Source organism: Somniosus microcephalus, chromosome 6, assembly GCF_052327205.1.
Source record: "Somniosus microcephalus isolate GS21.2 chromosome 6, FLI_Smic_1.0, whole genome shotgun sequence".
NCBI classification, from domain to species: domain Eukaryota; kingdom Metazoa; phylum Chordata; class Chondrichthyes; order Squaliformes; family Somniosidae; genus Somniosus; species Somniosus microcephalus.
This window is the reverse complement of record NC_140992.1, coordinates 134,778,534-134,797,567: the sequence shown is the minus strand read 5'-3', so window position 1 is coordinate 134,797,567 and position 19,034 is coordinate 134,778,534. Positions and strand designations below refer to the sequence as shown.

Genomic DNA, 19,034 nt, shown 5'->3' with positions numbered 1-19,034 from the left:
AAGGTTCCGGGCTCCATGTCCAGTCTGTCTGATTGACTATTCTCAGCTGGGTCAGCAGTGAGAGTGCTGCACTTCGGGAGGGGAACATCACTCCTGATCACCATCTCGTGTCCCTGCTGTCCCTATAGATTAGTTAGTTAGGCCAAAGGAAAGCAAAATACCAGGGCCTCACCAGATACATCCTGAGGGAAGGTTGTGCAGAGACCAGTTAGTTTAACATCTGTGGTCGGGAAAATCAAGGATGAAATCTAGAGAAAGAGGAAACACAAGTAGCCAGCATGGATTTCAGAAGGGACGATTGTGCTTGACAAACCTCAGAGAATTCGATGAAAAGGTAACGGGCATGGTTAATGGGGAAATGCAGTGGCCCGAGGACTTTAAGAAAACCTTTGACAAGGTACTACACAGGAGATTATTAGAGAAGATTATGCAGTAATGCCAACCCCACCATCTCGTAAATCACGAGACAAACTCTTAAAAATCACGGGGGGAAAATTCGGTTGGTTAGCGCCTCCGGGGGGATGCTAACGGGGCGCTAGGAACTTAGCGCCCAAGTGCGGCAATTTTAGCGCCGCTTGCGAAATTGACCAGTCGTTTTGTGGCGGCGCTAAACACTACCGCCACGATCTCCTGCGCCCGCAGATCGTGACGTCAGTCAAGCGTGTAGCGCCCCAGACCGGATATTGAGTCGCGCCTTAGCGCCTGCCACTAGGAATGACAGGTAGAGGGGGACGTTTTCAAGTCGGGAAGGGGCTGGCGAGCGCTATTTAAAGGCGGGCACTTCCTGTCTTGTCGGCAAAGTTTTGTTTTTAACACTGTCCTAAGGAGTTGTGGTCCTCAGCACCATTTTTGAGATTCCTAAGCGCCGAGCTCTTTCCCTGGGCCTATCCATTAGTGTTTCCAACACAATTGCTTTTGAGGTCTCTCCAGGCCGAGATTCAAGGCTGCAGCAGGGTGTGGCTGGCCAGCCAGCCAGATCGACCCTCCCCTTTAAGAACTGGCCGGCGTCAGTCTGTCTGGGTTCCATTGCTGACTGACATCACCTGAGCTTCGCCAGCGCTCTGAGGTAGCGCCTCGCTCCTCGGCATTAGCGTCTTAAGACAGGTGTGTAGCGCCTGATTTAGCGCTCAAATCACCACCAGGGGCGATAGAGGCCAAGTTTGCAGTCGGAGGCGATAATTAGCACCAGGCGCTAAACTGAATCTGACTCCATATCATACAATTCAATTCAATTTTATTTTATTTGTCATATATGCAGCAGACGTGTGTACTGCACAATGAAATGTTGATTTTTACGAGTCCTCCCAACATTGGAATAAATATGGCATAACAATGATAAAATACTAATAGAAATACAGTAATAATGAATAAAACAACAGTAATAAATAATAAATTATACATTCATGAGTCTTATGGCCTGAGGGTAGAAGCTGTTTTGAAACCTGCTGGTACGAGACCGTATGCTTCGGTATCTCTTACCGGACGGGAGCAGGGCGAAGAGGTTGTGGCTGGGGTGACTCGCGTCGTTAATGATTCTCAGGGCCTTCCCCCGGCACCTCTCGGGGTAGATATCCTGGACAGCAGGTAGTTTCATTTAATTTAATTCATACCAGACATATCATACCATACCAGACTACGGCATCAGGGAGACCCCGTAGGTTACATTCAGGATTGCTGTTATATGGTGTCTGAATAAGTTAAATTTTGTTTTTATTACAAGGGATTCTTGGATTTTTACATGTTTGGGAGTTTGAATTCTGCAATTCAGTCCCATTAACGGTGATGACTGTGAAGCCGTAGTCCTGGTTATATGGAGGGGGTGTCTCTGTTACATAGTGTCATTAAAACTCCTGGTGTAGGTTTTGTTGAAACTCATGTAGACCACGTGTTTCCCTTCTTTCCTGAACCGGTCTTGTTATCTTTCAGGCTGTACGCTTGCACTGCGTCCTCCAAAGGAGCCAGCCCCCTGTTGGGTATTGGCAGCTTTCCGCTACACAAGAGAACCACAGTGCTCTACATGCAAGGCCTCGGAAATACATCTCTTATGGGTTCTCTACAGCCAGGGCTCTTGGTCAATCTGAGAAGACTTCACCAGACTCCGGTTCAGCTCCAAAGACCAAATCCCAGCTTCCTTTCTCCGAGCTTCTGGAAGCTCTTAGATGTTCTGCTGCAAAGCATTTTGGAATGTCGGATGTTGATGCCTCTGGATTAGAAAGTGTGGTTGACTCCATTCTGAAGCTGGGATTCAGCCAGGTTCAGGTGAAGCAGTTGCTGGCTTTGAATCCCAGTATTGCTGTACAGCCTCCACAGAAGAGCCTGCCTGCACTGTGCATCCTCACCGTTCTTGGCCTAAACCCAAGCAGCACCATCAAGGTCCTGGAGAAGTGTCCAGAACTGTTTGGAGTAAAGGACTATCAACTGCAGTCACGCATTGACAACCTGCGGAAGCACGGGCTGGGAGAAGGTAATGGTTACTGCCTGTTCCACTTGCGGATCTGGCCAGTTTTAATACAATACATTGAGTGGGAAGTATACGTTATAGGAAGATGGTAACCTATATATCTAACGGTTATATATAGTAAGCACGCGATACTTACAGTAGAACCACAGGGGTCACTTTCTCTGTGCCTCATCTTCTTTCCTGTTCACTGGTTTCACTTCGTCATGGCAGTTGCCATCTCCTGTCTGCTGCCTCTGGTGTTAAATTGTCCCAGCTGCCTGGGGAGGGGTTATTGGTACACAGGTGTCCTATTGTTCTGTCTATTGTGCATGATAGATTGACGGAACAAAACTTATTAGAGGACATGATTGAAGTGTTTAAAATGCTGAAGGACATGGATTATGTAGATGAAGGTTAGTTAGCTCACAGGAATGGAGGGCACAAGTATAATGTTTATGTAATGGTGCATTGTGTTGGTGTGACATGCCCTGTGACAGTGTTTGTGTGATGCTGCATTGAGTAACAGTGTTTGAGTGACTTCATTGTGTGGCAATCTATGGAATAACAATGTTTGTGTGAAAGTGCATTGAATAATACTGCATTTGTATGTTTTTTTATTTGTTCCTGGGATGTGGGCGTTGCTGGCAACGCCAGCATTTATTGCCCATCCCTAATTGCCATTGAGAAGGTGGTGGTGAGCCAGTCCGTGTGGTGAAGGTACTTCCACAGTGCTGTTAGGGAGGGAGTTCCAGGATTTTGACCCAGCGACGATGAAGGAACAGTGATATACTACTAAGTCAGGATGGTGTGTAACTTGGAGGGGAACTTGCAGGTGATGGTGTTCCCATGCGCCTGCTGCCCTTGTCCTTCTAGGTGGTAGAGGTCGCGGGTTTGGGAGGTGCTGCCGAAGAAGTCTTGGCAAGTTGCTGCAGTGCATCTTGTAGATGGTACACACTGTAGCCATGGCACGCTGGTGGTGGAGGGAGTGAATGTTTAAAGTGGTGGATGGGGTGCCAATCAAGCGGGCTGCTTTGTCCTAGATGGTGTTGAGCTTCTTGAGTGTTGTTGGAGCTGCACTCCTCCAGGCAAGTGGAGAGTATTCCATCTGGGGCAGAGTGATCATAATATGATAGAATTTCACCTTAATTTTGAGAGTGACTTGCCTAAGTCCGAAACTAGAGTCTTAAACTTAAATAAAGCCAATTACATAGGTATGAGGGGCGAGTTGGCTAAGGTAGATTGGAGAAATAGATTAAAAGGTATGGCGGTAGATAAGCAGTGGCTAGCATTTAAATAAATATTTCATAATTCTCAACAAAAATTGTGGTAAACCACTGTTATTGTTATTCACTGTTGTTGTTGTTGTTGCGCACTGTTGCACCTATGCATGCCTCAACATGTCTCGGCTGGCTCCACCCACAGGCCCAGGTATAAAGGTGATTGACCTGCAGCCCCCTGCCTTCTTGGAACCCAGTCAACCACGAGAGGCATGCTCTGTTCTTTGCTAATAAAATTGATGCGCTATCAATTACCCGGACGGGCGGGAGGACACAGTCTCCATACGAGACCTCGCACCTTCGGGTGCTCCCGAAACACCTCCCTCGCCACCCACCACTACCCACGCCTACCCCCAGTACGCTTACGTAGCGTACCCGGACGGGCGGGAGGACACAGCCCCCACACGAGATCTCGCACCTTTGGGTGCCCCTGAAACACTACCATTGCCATCCACCACTACCCACAACCCAACCCCGCTAGACGGCATGCCGCAGCCCCAGGACCCGTCATTGACCACTCAATGAGACGCCAGATTCAACGTTGGATGCTGCACCATCACCGCCGCCACCACGACGATCGGGACGGCATACAAGGCCACCTGATAGACTTACTTACACGAACCTTTAGTACACTTCACCCCGCCGGACTCAATTTTAAACAAGGGGTGAATGTGGTAAACCACTGTTATTGTTATTCACTGTTGTTGTTGCACACTGTTGTACCTATGCATGCCTCAACATGTCTCGGCTGGCTCCACCCACAGGCCCAGGTATAAAGGTGATTGACCTGCAGCCCCCTGCCTTCTTGGAACCCAGTCAACCACGAGAGGCATGCTCTGTTCTTTGCTAATAAAAGCCTTTAGTTACTCTCCTAACTCTCCGTCTTTTATGAGTAATTGATAGCGCATCAAAAATACATTCCATTGAGAAACAAAAACTCCATGGGAAAAGTGATCCATCCGTGGCTAACTAAAGACGTTAAGGATAGCATTAGATTGAAAGAAGAAGCTTATAATGTTGCAAAGAATAATAGTAAGCCTGAGAATTGGGAGAGTTTCAGAAACCAGCAAAGGTTGACCAAAAAATTGATAAAAAGGGAAAAAATAGAATGAGAGAAAACTAGAAAGAAATATAAAAGCAGATTGTAAGTGCTTCTACAAGTATGTAAAAAGGAAAAGAGTAGCAAAAGTAAACATTGGTCCCTTAGAGGCTGAGACAGGAGATATTATTATGGGGAATAAAGAAATGGCAAAAACGTTAAACAAATATTTTGTATCTGTCTTCACAGTAGAAGACCCAAAAAGCATACCAAAAATGGTGGGGAACCAAGGGTCTAATGAGGGTGAAGAACTTAACGTAATTAATATAAGTAGAAAAAAAGTACTAGAGAAACGAATGGGACTAAAAGCTGACAAATCCCCATGACCTGACGACCTACATCCTCGGGTTCTAAAAGAGGTGGCTGAAGAGATAGTGGATGCTTTGGTTTTGATCTTCCAAACTTCCCTAGATTCTAGAATGGTCCCAGCGGATTGGAAGGTCGCAAATGTAACACCGCTATTCAAGAAAGGGGGGGGGGAGAGAAAAACGGGGAACTACAGGCCAGTTAGCCTGACATCAGTCGTCGGGAAAATGCTGGAATCCATTGTTAAGGAAGTGGTATCAGGGCACTTAGAAAATCATAACATGATCAGGCAGAGTCAACATGGTTTTATGAAAGGGAAATCGTGTTTGACAAATTTATTTAAGTTTTTTGAGGATGTAACTAGCAGGTTAGATAAAGGGGAACCAGTGGATGTAGTATATTTGGATTTCCAAAAGGCATTCGATAACGCGCCACATAAAATGTTATTACACAAGATTAGGGCTCATGGGGTTGGGGGTAATATAATAGCATGGATAGAGGATTGGTTAATGGACAGAAAACAGAGAGTAGGGATAAACTGATCTTTTTCAGGTTGGCAGGCTGTAACTAGTGGGGTGCCACAAGGATCAGTGCTGGGGCCTCAGCTATTTACAATCTATATTAATGACCTAGATGAAGGGACCGAGTGTAATGTATCCAAGTTTGCTGATGATACAAAGCTAGGTGAGACAGTAAGCTGTGAGGAGAACACAAAGAGTCTGCAAAGGGATATAGATAGACTAAGTGAGTGGGCAGTAAGGTGGCAGATGGAGTATAATGTAGGGAAATGTAAGGTTATTCACTTTGGTAGGAAGAATAGAAAAACAATATTTTTTAAATGGTGAGAAACTTTCAAATGTTGCTGTTCAGAGAGATTTGGGTGTCCTCGTGCAAGAAACACAGAAAGCTAGCATGCAGGTACAGCAAACAATAAGGAAGGCAAATGGCATGTTGGCCTTTATTGCAAGGGGGTTGGAGTATAAGAGTAAGGAAGTCTTGCTACAGTTGTACAGGGCCTTGTTGAGACCACACCTGGAGTACTGTGCACAGTTTTAGTCTCCTTATCTAAGGAAGGATGTACTTGCCTTGGGGGCGGTGCAACGAAGGTTCACTAGATTGATTCCTGGGTTGAGAGGGCTGCCCTATGATCAGAGATTGTGTAGAATAGGCCTATACTCTCTGGAGTCTAGAAGAATGAGAGGTGATTTCATTGAAACAGACAAGATTCTGAAGGGGATTGACAGGGTAGATGCTGAGAGGTTGTTTCCCCTGGCTGGAGTGTCTAGAACTAGGGGGCATAGTCTCAGGATAAGGGGTAGTCTATTTAAGACCAAGATGAGGAGGAATTTCTTCACTCAGAGGGCTGTGAATGCTGAGTCATTGACTATATTCAAGGCTGAAATAGATAGATTTTTGGACTCTAGGGGAATCAAGGGATATGGAGATCGGGCGGGAAAGTGGAGTTGAGGTCAATGATCAGTCATGATCTTATTGAATGGCGGAGCAGGCTCGAGGGGCCGTATGGCCTACTCCTGCTCATATTTCTTATGTTCTTACTCCTGACTTGTGCCTTGTAGATGGTGAAAAGGCTTTGGGGAGTCAGGAGATGAGACACTTGCCGCAGAATACCCAGCCTCTGACCTGTTCTTGTAGCCATAGTATTTATGTGGCTGGTACAGTTAAGTTTCTGGTCAATGGTGACCCCCAGGATGTTGATGGTGGGGGATTCGGCGATGCTAATGCCGTTGAATGTGTGCATTAAGTTACAATCTATTTGTGGTAATGTGTTTGTGTGCCAGTGCATAGAATAACATTATTTACATCGTATTTACAGCACAGAAACAGGTCATTCAGCCCTGTTTATGCTCTACACGCGCCTTCTCCCACCCTTCTTCATGGAACCCCATTAACATATCCTTCTATTCCTTTCTCCCTCATATGTTTATCTAGCTTCCTCTTAAATGCATCTATGCTATTCGCCTCAACCACTCCTTGTGGTGGGGAATTCCACATTCTAACCACTCTTTGGGTAAAGAAGTTTCTCCTGAATTCCCTATTGGATTTATTAGTGACTATCTTATATTTATGTATCCCAGTTCTAGTCTCCCCTGCAAGTGGATACATCTTCTCTATGTCTACCCTATCAAACCCTTTCATAATCTATCAACTCACCCCTCAGTCTTCTCTTGTCTAGAGAAAAGAGCCATAGCCTGTTCAATCTTTCCTGATGGTTATAACCTCTCATTTCTGGTATCATCCTAGTAAATATTTTTGACACCTTCGCCAGTGCCTCTATATTCTTTTTGTAATATGGAGACCAGAACTGTTCACAGTGCTCCAAGTGCGGTCTAACCAAGGTTCTATACAAGTTTAACATCACTTCTCTGCTTTTCAATTCTATTCTTCTAGAAATGAACCCTAGTGCTTTGTTTACTTTTTTATGGCCTTATTAATCTGTGTCACTGCTTTTAGTGATTTGTGTATCTGCACCCCCAGATCCCTCTGATCCTCTACCCCCCCAGATCCCTCTGATCCTCTACCCCCCCAGATCCCTCTGATCCTCTACCCCCCCAGATCCCTCTGATCCTCTACCCCCCCAGATCCCTCTGATCCTCTACCCCCCCAGATCCCTCTGATCCTCTACCCCCCCAGATCCCTCTGATCCTCTACCCCCCCAGATCCCTCTGATCCTCTGCACCCCCAGATCCCTCTGATCCTCTACCCCCCAGATCCCTCTGATCCTCTACCCCCCCAGATCCCTCTGATCCTCTACCCCCCCAGATCCCTCTGATCCTCTACCCCCCCAGATCCCTCTGATCCTCTACCCCCCCAGATCCCTCTGATCCTCTGCACCCCCAGATCCCTCTGATCCTCTGCACCCCCAGATCCCTCTGATCCTCTGCACCCCCAGATCCCTCTGATCCTCTGCACCCCCAGATCCCTCTGATCCTCTACCCCCCCAGATCCCTCTGACCCTCTGCACCCCCAGATCCCTCTGATCCTCTACCCCCCCAGATCCCTCTGATCCTCTACCCCCCCAGATCCCTCTGATCCTCTGCACCCCCAGATCCCTCTGATCCTCTACCCCCCCCAGATCCCTCTGATCCTCTACCCCCCCAGATCCCTCTGATCCTCTGCACCCCCAGATCCCTCTGATCCTCTGCACCCCCAGATCCCTCTGATCCTCTACCCCCCCAGATCCCTCTGATCCTCTGCACCCCCAGATCCCTCTGATCCTCTGCACCCCCAGATCCCTCTGATCCTCTGCACCCCCAGATCCCTCTGATCCTCTGCACCCCCAGATCCCTCTGATCCTCTACCCCCCCAGATCCCTCTGATCCTCTACCCCCCCAGATCCCTCTGATCCTCTACCCCCCCAGATCCCTCTGATCCTCTGCACCCTCTGATCCTCTGCACCCCCAGATCCCTCTGATCCTCTACCCCATTTAGATACTTATTTTCCTAGGTATATGTGACCTCCTTGTTCTTCCTACCAAAATGTACCACCTCACACTTACCTATATTGAAGTTCATTTGCCAAATACATGCCCATTCTACAAATTTATTAATGTCTTCCTGTATTTTGTCACAGTCCTCCTTCCTATTACTGATACCCCCCAATGTGGCGTTGTCTGCAAATTTTGAAATTGTACTTCTGATTTCCGAGTCATTTTGTAGCTAGCTCGCTATCCATTGCGTTACTTGTCCCCTGGCTCCACGTATTCTGATCTTAGTCATGAATCTGCTGTGCGGTACCTGATCGAAGACCTTTTGAAAATCCAAATATATTACGTCTACTGCATTACGCTTGTCTACCCTTTCTGTTACTACTTCAAAGAATTCAATAAGGTTGGTCAAGCATGATATGCATTGAGTGGCGACGTGTTTGTGATAATGCATTGTGTCAGAGTGTGGAAATATATTGTGTATTGGAACACTATCTGCCGGCCCTGTTGTGAATTTTCAGTGTGCGTTTCCTTTCCGCAGGCAGTCTCCAACGTGTCTTGGTGCATTGTCCACAGATCCTGAATCTCTCTGCAAAGCAGGTGAACAACACTGTCCGTTTCTTCAAAGACAAGTGTGTTTTCACAGGTCAGCAGATCACAGAGATCCTCCGAACTTCACCCAATGTCCTTTTCGAGAAATTTGAAGAATTGGAATATAAATTCCAGGTAATGGGCACACCCTTGTAAGACTCTGACTGTGTAGGACCATCCTGTTTTATTTTGCATTCCTCTGCCCTGTTCTCCCTTGTCAACTATATTAAAAAAATTATTCTGATCGATAATTCTTTATGAAATTACATAGATTTTACATTTTGTGTTTGTAAAAAGTTGTACTTTCACAAGGAAATATTTAATTGGATACGTAAAAATCTTCTTAAAAGCCTTGCAGCTGTAGCTTTTGGGATTCAATCCCTCCTATAATCTATAGCAAGTGGCATTTAATAAGATGTTAAAGGACCAACTTTGATTATTGCAACCATTATGTTTTGTGGATGTTTAAAAAGTAATAAATCTTCAGTTCTTAAGAGCTCAATTGAATCCCCACAGGGCAACGCGTCCACCTGCTCCACAAGTGGAAGATGAGGGACGACCCGAAGTGCGACTGTGGCCATGAGTCCCAGACCATGGAATACATCACATCAACCCGCCCACTGAGATCTGTTGCGGGAGTCACCTTATTTCTCCACTCGGCATCTCAGGAGCCCATCGAATGGATAGACAAACTAGACATTCCATTATAAGCTTTTCCCGTCCTATGAAACAACAAAAAGTTCTTAAGACAGTAACAGACATTAACGTGCCTGTTCTGATAGATGTTAAAAATCACATGGTATGAATTGAAGAAATGTACGAAGTCACACAACACCAGGTTATAGTCCAACAGTTTTATTTGAAATCACAAGCTTTCGGAGCGCTGCTCCTTCGTCAGGCTCCTTCACCTGACGAAGGAGCAGCGCTCCGAAAGCTTGTGATTTCAAATAAAACTGTTGGACTATAACCTGGTGTTGTGTGACTTCTTACATTTGTCCACCTCAGTCCAACACCGGCATCTCCACACCATATGAATTGAAGAGTAGGGACATCTGGTGTCCTAGCCAACATTCCTCCCTCACCCAACACCACCAAAAAGAAATCCTCAAAACATGTAATTAATTTATCTCATTGCTGTCTGTTGGATTTCACTGAGAAAATGGCTGCCATATTTCCCCATAAAACAGTAACTGGACAATGTAATTCATTCTATGTGAAGCACTTTGGGAAGTTTGAGAGATGCGAGAAAGTGCTCTAGCAATTCCAAATTTGTTCTTAAAATGTAAATTACTAATACCAGACTTTAAAGATTGTTCCAAATAACAAAATCTTATACTAACTCTATCATTGCATGTAAATATTCCTCAGCTAAGATCACAGCAGGTGGCTAAACAGAGGGAGAATTTCAATCTCTAGCCTGATGTCCTGGCTGAGATTGGCATCCTTCCTCTGTTCACCCTTCATCGGCCTGTACTAGCCCTCTGTTCGCCCCTCGTCAGCCTGTACTAGCCCTCTTCACCCCTCATAGAGCCTGTACTAGCCCTCTTCACCCCTCGTCAGCCTGTACTAGCCCTCTTCACCCCTCGTCAGCCTGTACTAGCCCTCTTCACCCCTTGTCAGCCTGTACTAGCCCTCTTCACCCCTCGTCAGCCTGTACTAGCCCTCTTCACCCCTCGTCAGCCTGTACTAGCCCTCTGTCCACCCCTCGCCAGCCTGTACTAGCCCTCTTCACCCCTCGTCAGCCTGTACTAGCCCTCTGTTCACCCCTCGTCAGCCTGTACTAGCCCTCTGTTCACCCCTCGTCAGCCTGTACTAGCCCTCTGTTCACCCCTCGTCAGCCTGTACTAGCCCTCTTCACCCCTCGTCAGCCTGTACTAGCCCTCTGTTCACCACTCGTCAGCCTGTACTAGCCCTCTGTTCACCACTCATCAGCCTGTACTAGCCCTCTTCACCCCTCGCCAGCCTGTACTAGCCCTCTTCACACCTCGCCAGCCTGTACTAGCCCTCTGTTCACCCCTCGTCAGCCTGTACTAGCCCTCTGTTCACCCCTCGTCAGCCTATACTAGCCCTCTTCACCCCTCGTCAGCCTGTACTAGCCCTCTGTTCACCCCTCATCAGCCTGTACTAGCCCTCTTCACCCCTCGCCAGCCTGTACTAGCCCTCTGTTCACCCTTCATCGGCCTGTACTAGCCCTCTGTTCACCCGTCAGCCTGTACTAGCCCTCTTCACCCCTCGTCAGCCTGTACTAGCCCTCTTCACCCTGTACTAGCCCTCTTCACCCCTCGTCAGCCTGTACTAGCCCTCTTCACCCCTCGTCAGCCTGTACTAGCCCTCTTCACCCCTCGTCAGCCTGTACTAGCCCTCTGTCCGCCCCTCGTCAGCCTGTACTAGCCCTCTTCACCCCTCATCAGCTTGTACTAGCCCTCTTCACCCCTCGTCAGCCTGTACTAGCCCTCTCTTCACCCCTCGTCAGCCTGTACTAGCTCTCTCTTCACCCCTCGTCAGCCTGTACTAGCCCTCTGGTCACCCCTCGTCAGCCTGTACTAGCCTTCTGGTCACCCCTCGTCAGCCTGTACTAGCCCTCTCTTCACCCCTCGTCAGCCTGTACTAGCCCTCTGTTCACCCCTCGTCAGCCTGTACTAGCCCTCTCTTCACCCCTTGTCAGCCTGTACTAGCCCTCTGTTCACCCGTCAGCCTGTACTAGCCCTCTGTTCACCCCTCGTCAGTCTATACTAGCCCTCTTCACCCCTCGTCAGCCTGTACTAGCCCTCTGTTCACCCCTCATCAGCCTGTACTAGCCCTCTTCACCCCTCGCCAGCCTGTACTAGCCCTCTGTTCACCCTTCATCGGCCTGTACTAGCCCTCTGTTCACCCCTCGTCAGCCTGTACTAGCCCTCTTCACCCCTTGTCAGCCTGTACTAGCCCTCTTCACCCTGTACTAGCCCTCTTCACCCCTCGTCAGCCTGTACTAGCCCTCTTCACCCCTCGTCAGCCTGTACTAGCCCTCTTCAGCCTGTACTAGCCCTCTGTCCGCCCCTCGTCAGCCTGTACTAGCCCTCTTCACCCCTCATCAGCTTGTACTAGCCCTCTTCACCCCTCGTCAGCCTGTACTAGCCCTCTCTTCACCCCTCGTCAGCCTGTACTAGCTCTCTCTTCACCCCTCGTCAGCCTGTACTAGCCCTCTGGTCACCCCTCGTCAGCCTGTACTAGCCTTCTGGTCACCCCTCGTCAGCCTGTACTAGCCCTCTCTTCACCCCTCGTCAGCCTGTACTAGCCCTCTGTTCACCCCTCGTCAGCCTGTACTAGCCCTCTCTTCACCCCTTGTCAGCCTGTACTAGCCCTCTGTTCACCCGTCAGCCTGTACTAGCCCTCTGTTCACCCCTCGTCAGTCTGTACTAGCCCTCTTCACCCCTCGTCAGCCTGTACTAGCCCTCTGTTCGCCCCTCGTCAGCCTGTACTAGCCCTCTGTTCACCCCTCGTCAGCCTGTACTAACCCTCTGTTCACCCCTCGTCAGCCTGTACTAGCCCTCTGTTCACCCCTCGTCAGCCTGTACTAGCCCTCTGTTCACCCCTCGTCAGCCTGTACTAGCCCTCTCTTCACCCCTCGTCAGCCTGTACTAGCCCTCTGTTCACCCCTTGTCAGCCTGTACTAGCCCTCCCTTCACCCCTCGTCAGTCTGTTCTAGCCCTCTTCACCCCTCGTCAGCCTGTACTAGCCCTCTCTTCACCCCTCGTCAGCCTGTTCTAGCCCTCTGTTCACCCCTCGTCAGCCTGTACTAGCCCTCTCTTCACCCCTCGTCAGTCTGTTCTAGCCCTCTGTTCACCCCTTGTCAGCCTGTACTAGCCCTCTGTTCACCCCTCGTCAGTCTGTTCTAGCCCTCTCTTCACCCCTCGTCAGCCTGTACTAGCCCTCTCTTCACCCCTCGTCAGCCTGTACTAGCCCTCTCTTCACCCCTCGTCGGCCTGTACTAGCCCTCTCTTCACCCCTCGTCGGCCTGTACTAGCTGTGGAGAAGTTGGCTGTCAGAAACAAAAATGCTTGTAGACCAGAGTACATGTTAATGTAATGTTCAAGGATATATTAGTACAGGCTGATAAATGGTTCATACCCAGCCCAGTCTGATGAAACAAAAATCTCTTTTCTCTATCACCTGTGTGGATTCCAGAAGTGAGTTTTGGCGTGTCAACCTAGTTCTTAGATGGCTTGAATACACAACACAAATTGTTCAATTGGCAGTCTTGGGGCATGAGAATAGCTCATTACAAAATGCAAATATCACACTAGCCTGAGAAGCTTTAGTTACGAGGAGAAAGCTCAGCTCTTCAGTAGAACAGAGAAGGCTAAGAAGAGATCTGATCGAGGTGCTCAAAATTTAAGAAAAGTTTTCATAAGGAAAAACAATTTCTTCTGGTTGATGAATCTGTTACTAAGGGGGGTAAATTCATGATCACCAACAGAAAACACGGGAAGAATGGGATAATGTTTTTAAACAGAGGGTCGCGAGGATATGGAATTCCCAGAAATGGTGGTGGAACAGCTTTTAAAACGGAAGTGGCTAAATATTTGAAAAAGAAAATGTTCTAAATGGTATGGGGAAAGGGTAGTGAAATGGGCGAAGTGGAGAGCGCTTTCAGAGAATCGCAACAAGCACAACGGCCCTGTGCCCTCGTTCCGTACTGTAAAATTCTGTGGTACAATAGGGTGTGCTTTTCTGAGGATCATGTACACTTGTGATAGTGCGGAAGGAGCAGGATCCTGCGAGTAACAACTTGCATCCCTATAGTGTTAATTATATATAAAAAGACATTTACAGGGCAGTGGATAGTGAATAGACGCTCAGGTTCTTGAGGAGGGGAGGCGGCAAGGTGGAGATTTTACGGGAGTACCCGAGGGAAGGAGCGGCTGCTGATGGTGCAATGGATGGTATGTGCAGGGACATAGGCTGGAGATCACGGAGGTAGGGAGGGGCGAGGCCATGAGGGATTTGAAAGCAGGGGCAAGATGCTCTGGGTCATGGGAAACCAGTTAATCTTGGCGAGGACAGGGGGCTGTGGAATTCTAGATGAGTTTATGAATGGTATAAACAGGAAGGCCAGCAACCAGAATCCTGGAAAAGTCCAGTTGTGAGGGGATAGGCAGGGATTAAAATTTCAGCTGCAGAGCTGGAAGAGAAGGTTAAGGGGAGATTGACCAGAATGGTTCCAGGGATGAGGGACTTCAGTGATGCGGAGAGACTGGAGAAGCTGGGTTTGTTCTCCTTAGAGCAGAGAAGGTTAAGGGAAGATTTGATAGAGGTGTTCAAAATTATGAAGGGTTTTGATAGAGTAAATAAGGAGAAACTGTTTCCAGTGGCAGAAGGGTCGGTAATCAGAGGACACAGATTGAAGATAATTGGGAAAAGAACCAGAGGGTGAGATGCGGATAAGTTTTTTTCCGCAGCGAGTTGTCGTGATCTGGAATGCGCTGCCTGAAAAGGCGGTGGAAGCAGATTCAATAGTAACTTTCAAAAGGGGAATTGGATAAATACTTGAAAAGGGCTATGGGGGAAAGAGCAGGGAGGAGTGGGACTAATTGGACAGCTCTTTCAAAGAGCAGGCACGATGGGCCGAATGGCCTTCTCCTGTGCTGTATCATTCTATGAATGTTTCTTGGTTTCTATGATGGAGGTGAAAAATCAGATGCGGGGGAAAAGCTGAGCTCAGGGTCAAGTAATATGACGGGATTCTGCACCTCTGGGCTATCTGTATAGTGTTGAGTGTGAGATGCTGGCAAAGGGTGTTTAAAGATGTTTAATTCGCAGAGCTAATATTGCTCTCTTCGGTCACAAAATTCCATTTTCCCTTTCCAAAAATGTATGATTCTTATCAAATTTTCATAAATATTGGTACTTAATATTAACCCATATTTTTGCTGCCATATTACCTTTGCCTTCCATATTCCCCCACAGTATGCATATTTCCGAATGGGAATAAAACAACCAGAAATAGCGAAATCTGGAATATTCCGGGTGTCACTGGAAGAACTGAAGCAGCGTCACATCTTCTTGGAACGGTTAGGACTTCACCAGACTCCGGATAAGAAGGGTCAGACTCAGATTATAAACCCCAAACTGAAGGACATACTCACCACCAGCGAGGACTATTTTCTGGCTAAAGTGGCTATGTCGTCTTGGGAAGAGTTTGACATCTTTAAGAAGCTGCTGAGCCGTGAGGAGATGGAGAATGAAGAACTTGAGGACTCAGAATGGGAAGACGAAGAAGAATCTGAGGAAGAGTACAGCAGCGAGGAGGATGAGGGACCGTTTCAAGGAAAACGGTGAAGGGTCACGTTCCAGAAAGCGATCAGAGCTGGTAGTGATTAAATTAGGTGTTGATGCTGAGGTTTGAAGGAAACCAGTTAAAAAAAACTCACTAATGAAAAACACAACCACTAAAAAATTATACTGTTCTATACTAGTCTCTGTACACAAAGCCTGTTTCAATCAGGTTTTAAAAATGGTGGAACGTGACTGTAAACAGAGAGATAGTGGAAAAAATTTATTGGTAATTAAATAAAAACAGGTCAGGTGAATGAAAAGATGAAGAAGGGTCTAGCCCAGAGTGCTGAGCTGTCTTCTCTGCACAGATGTTGACTGGCCAATGCATTTCCACCGCTTTATTCCTCGGCGCATCAACAAGTTATTAAATGAGATTGACCTGTATTAAAAATCATCGGCTAAATCTCAGTGAATTGCTAAATCTTACCTAGTCTCCATGTACTGAATATTTCCAAACAAAGGATCAACTATATTTTGAAGCAAGCAGGAGCAAGATCTTTGCTGCAGCTGTGCTTTTTCTACTGCTAACAGCACAAACCATAGCAACAGGCCTGTAATAAATGAGCAGCAGCAAAGCTAGGCATGTTATGGGAGAAGTAACGTGACTTTTTTAATATTCATTCACGGGATATGGGTGTCGCTGGCAAAGCCAGCATTTTATTGCCCATCCCTAATTGTCGGCGGGAAACTCAGCGGCGGCAGCGGGGCTATAAAAGGCACCAAGAGACCAGGTAGGCCTCACAGTGTCGGCAGGAAACTCAGCGGCGGCAGCGGGGCTATAAAAGGCTCCAAGAGACCAGGTAGGTTTCACAGCGTCGGCAGGAAACTCAGTGGGGCTATAAAAGGCTCCAAGAGACCAGGTAGGCCTCACAGTGTCGGCAGGAAACTCAGTGGCAGCAGCCGGGCTATAAAAGGCTCCAAGAGACCAGGTAGGTTTCACAGCGTCGGCAGGAAACTCAGTGGGGCTATAAAAGGCTCCAAGAGACCAGGTAGGCCTCACAGCGTCAGTGGGAAACTCAGCGGCGGCAGGGGGGCTATAAAAGGCTCCAAGAGACCAGGTAGGCCTCACAGCGTCGGCGGGAAACTCAGCGGGGCTATAAAAGGCTCCAAGAGACCAGGTAGGTTTACTAATCTTGAATCTCACAGAGAGGGAGGGAAGTAAAAAGTAATCGAAGTGTGACGTCATCAGAAAGCAGGTAAGTGATTGGTTGGTGAGTATTTCTCTCTTTTTAAACTTTAACTCTGCGGTTTATAGTTTCTAAGCTCTCTGTGGTGCAGTGGGGACTGTTTGTAAAACCAGGGCCCTTAAATATACCATTTAATTGTAGTGTAATTGGTGGGATTGATTTGATTTAATTTAATTGCAATTAACTAAAGGGTAAGTCATGGCAGGACAGCCCGGTGCCGTGGTATGCTCTTCCTGCGATATGTGGGAACTCAGGGACACTTCCTGTGTCCCTGACAACCATGTGTGCAGGAAGTGTATCCAGCTGCAGCTACTGGCAGACCGCATTACGGCGCTGGAGCGGCGATTGGATGCACACTGGACCATTCGCAATGCTGAGGACGTCGTGAATAGCACATTTAATCTTGTTGGTCACATCGCAGGCAAAGGTTGGACAGGCAGAAAGGGAAGGGGTGACCAACAGAGTACTAGGCGCAGGCAGGTAGTGCAGGGGTCCCCTGTGGACATCCCCCTCTCAAACAGATACACCACTTTGAGTACTGTTGGGGGGATGGCTTATCAGAGGAAGGCAACAGCAGCCAACTTCCTGGCACCAGGGGTGGTTCTGCTGCACAGGACGGGAGGAAAAGAGGGGTAGAGCTATAGTAATAGGGGATTCTATTGTAAGGGGAATAGATAGGCGTTTCTGCGGCCGCAAACGAGACTCCAGGATGGTGTGTTGCCTCCCTGGTGCAAGGGTTAAGGATGTCTCAGAGCGGCTGCAGAACATTTTGGAAGGGGAGGGTGAACTGCTAGTTGTCGTGGTGCATATAGGTACCAACGATATAGGTAAAAAACAGGATGAGGTCCTAAAAGCTGAATATAGGGAGTTAGGAGGTAAATTTAAAAATAGGACCTCAAAAGGTAGTAATCTCAGGATTGCTGCCATGTGCTAGTCAGAGTAAAAATAGAAGGATATTTCAGATGAATACGTGGCTAGAGGAATGGTGTGAGGGGGAGGGATTCAAATGCCTGGGACATTGGAACCGGTTCTGGGGGAGGTGGGACCAGTTCAAACCGGACAGTTTGCACCTGGGCAGGGCCGGGACCGATGTCCTAGGGGGAGGGTTTAAACTAAAATGGCAGGGGGTTGGGAACCTGAGCAGGGGGACAGAGGAAAGGGAAACAAGGATAAAAGAAAAAGCTAGGAAGGAGAAAAACAAAAGTGGCAGTCAGAGAAATCGACGGTTTAAATCAAACATGGCCACAGTAAATAATAATTCTAATAGGTCGAAGAGCATTAAAAAAACAAGCCTGAAGGCTTTGTGTCTTAATGCGAGGAGCATTTGTAATAAGGTGGATGAATTAGCTGTGCAAATAGAGGTAAACGATTATGATTTGATTGGGATTACGGAAACATGGCTCCAGGGTGGCCAAGGCTGGGAACTCAACATCCAGGGGTATTCAATATTCAGGAAAGATAGGCAAAAAGGAAAGGGAGGTGGGGTAGCATTGCTGGTTAAAGAAGGGATTAACACAATTGTAAGGAAGATATTAGCTCTGATGATGTGGAATCTGTATGGGTAGAACTGAGAAATACCAAGGGGCAGAAAACGTTAGTGGGAGTGGTATATAGACCTCCAAACAGTAATGCGGAGGTTGGGGATGGCATTAAAAGGGAAATTAGAGAAGCGTGCAATAAGGGCACAGCAGTCATCATGGGTGACTTCAATCTACATTTAAATTGGGTTAACCAAATTAGTAACAATATTGTGGAGGAGGAATTCCTGCAGTGTTTACGGGATGGTTTCCTGGACCAATATGTCAAGGAACCAACCAGAGGTCAGGCCATCTTAGACTGGGTATTATGTAACGAGAAAGGATTAATTAACAATCTTGTTGTATGAGGCCCCTTGGGTCGGAGCGATCATAATATGATAGAATTCTTCATTAAGATGGAGAATGAAGTTGTTGACTCAGAGATTAGGGTCCTGAATTTAAACAAAGGAAACTACGATGGTCTGAGGCGTGAGTTGGGTAGGATTGATTGGGGAATGTCACTCAAAGGGTTGATGGTGGATAGGCAATGGCAAACATTCAAAGACTGCATGGATGAACTACAGAATTTGTTCATCCCAGTTTGGCATAAAAATAAAACAAAAAAGGTGACTCAACTGTGGCTAACAAGGGAAATTAGGGATAGCATAAGATCCAAGGAGAGGACATAGAAATTGCCCAGAAAAAGCAGTAAACCTGAGGATTGGGAGCAGTTTAGGATTCAACAAAGGAGGACAAAGGGATTAATTAAGAAGGGGAAAATAGAATATGAGAGTAAGCTTTCAGGGAACATAAAAACTGACTGTAAAAGCTTTTATAGATATGTGAAGAGAAAAAG

General features: G+C 47.3%; 1 protein-coding gene across 1 annotated transcript; it reads left to right on the top strand.

Annotated features, from left to right (window-relative positions):
• The first annotated feature begins 241 nt into the window (after window positions 1-241).
• On the top strand, window positions 242-15,877 carry mterf4 (mitochondrial transcription termination factor 4). Its single transcript, XM_085992003.1, has 4 exons — window positions 242-397; window positions 1,927-2,464; window positions 9,110-9,294; window positions 15,106-15,877. The coding sequence occupies exons 1-4, from the start codon at window positions 242-244 to the stop codon at window positions 15,475-15,477; spliced, it is 1,251 nt and encodes a 416-aa protein (XP_085848129.1). The 3' UTR covers window positions 15,478-15,877.
• The last annotated feature ends 3,157 nt before the right edge of the window (window positions 15,878-19,034 follow it).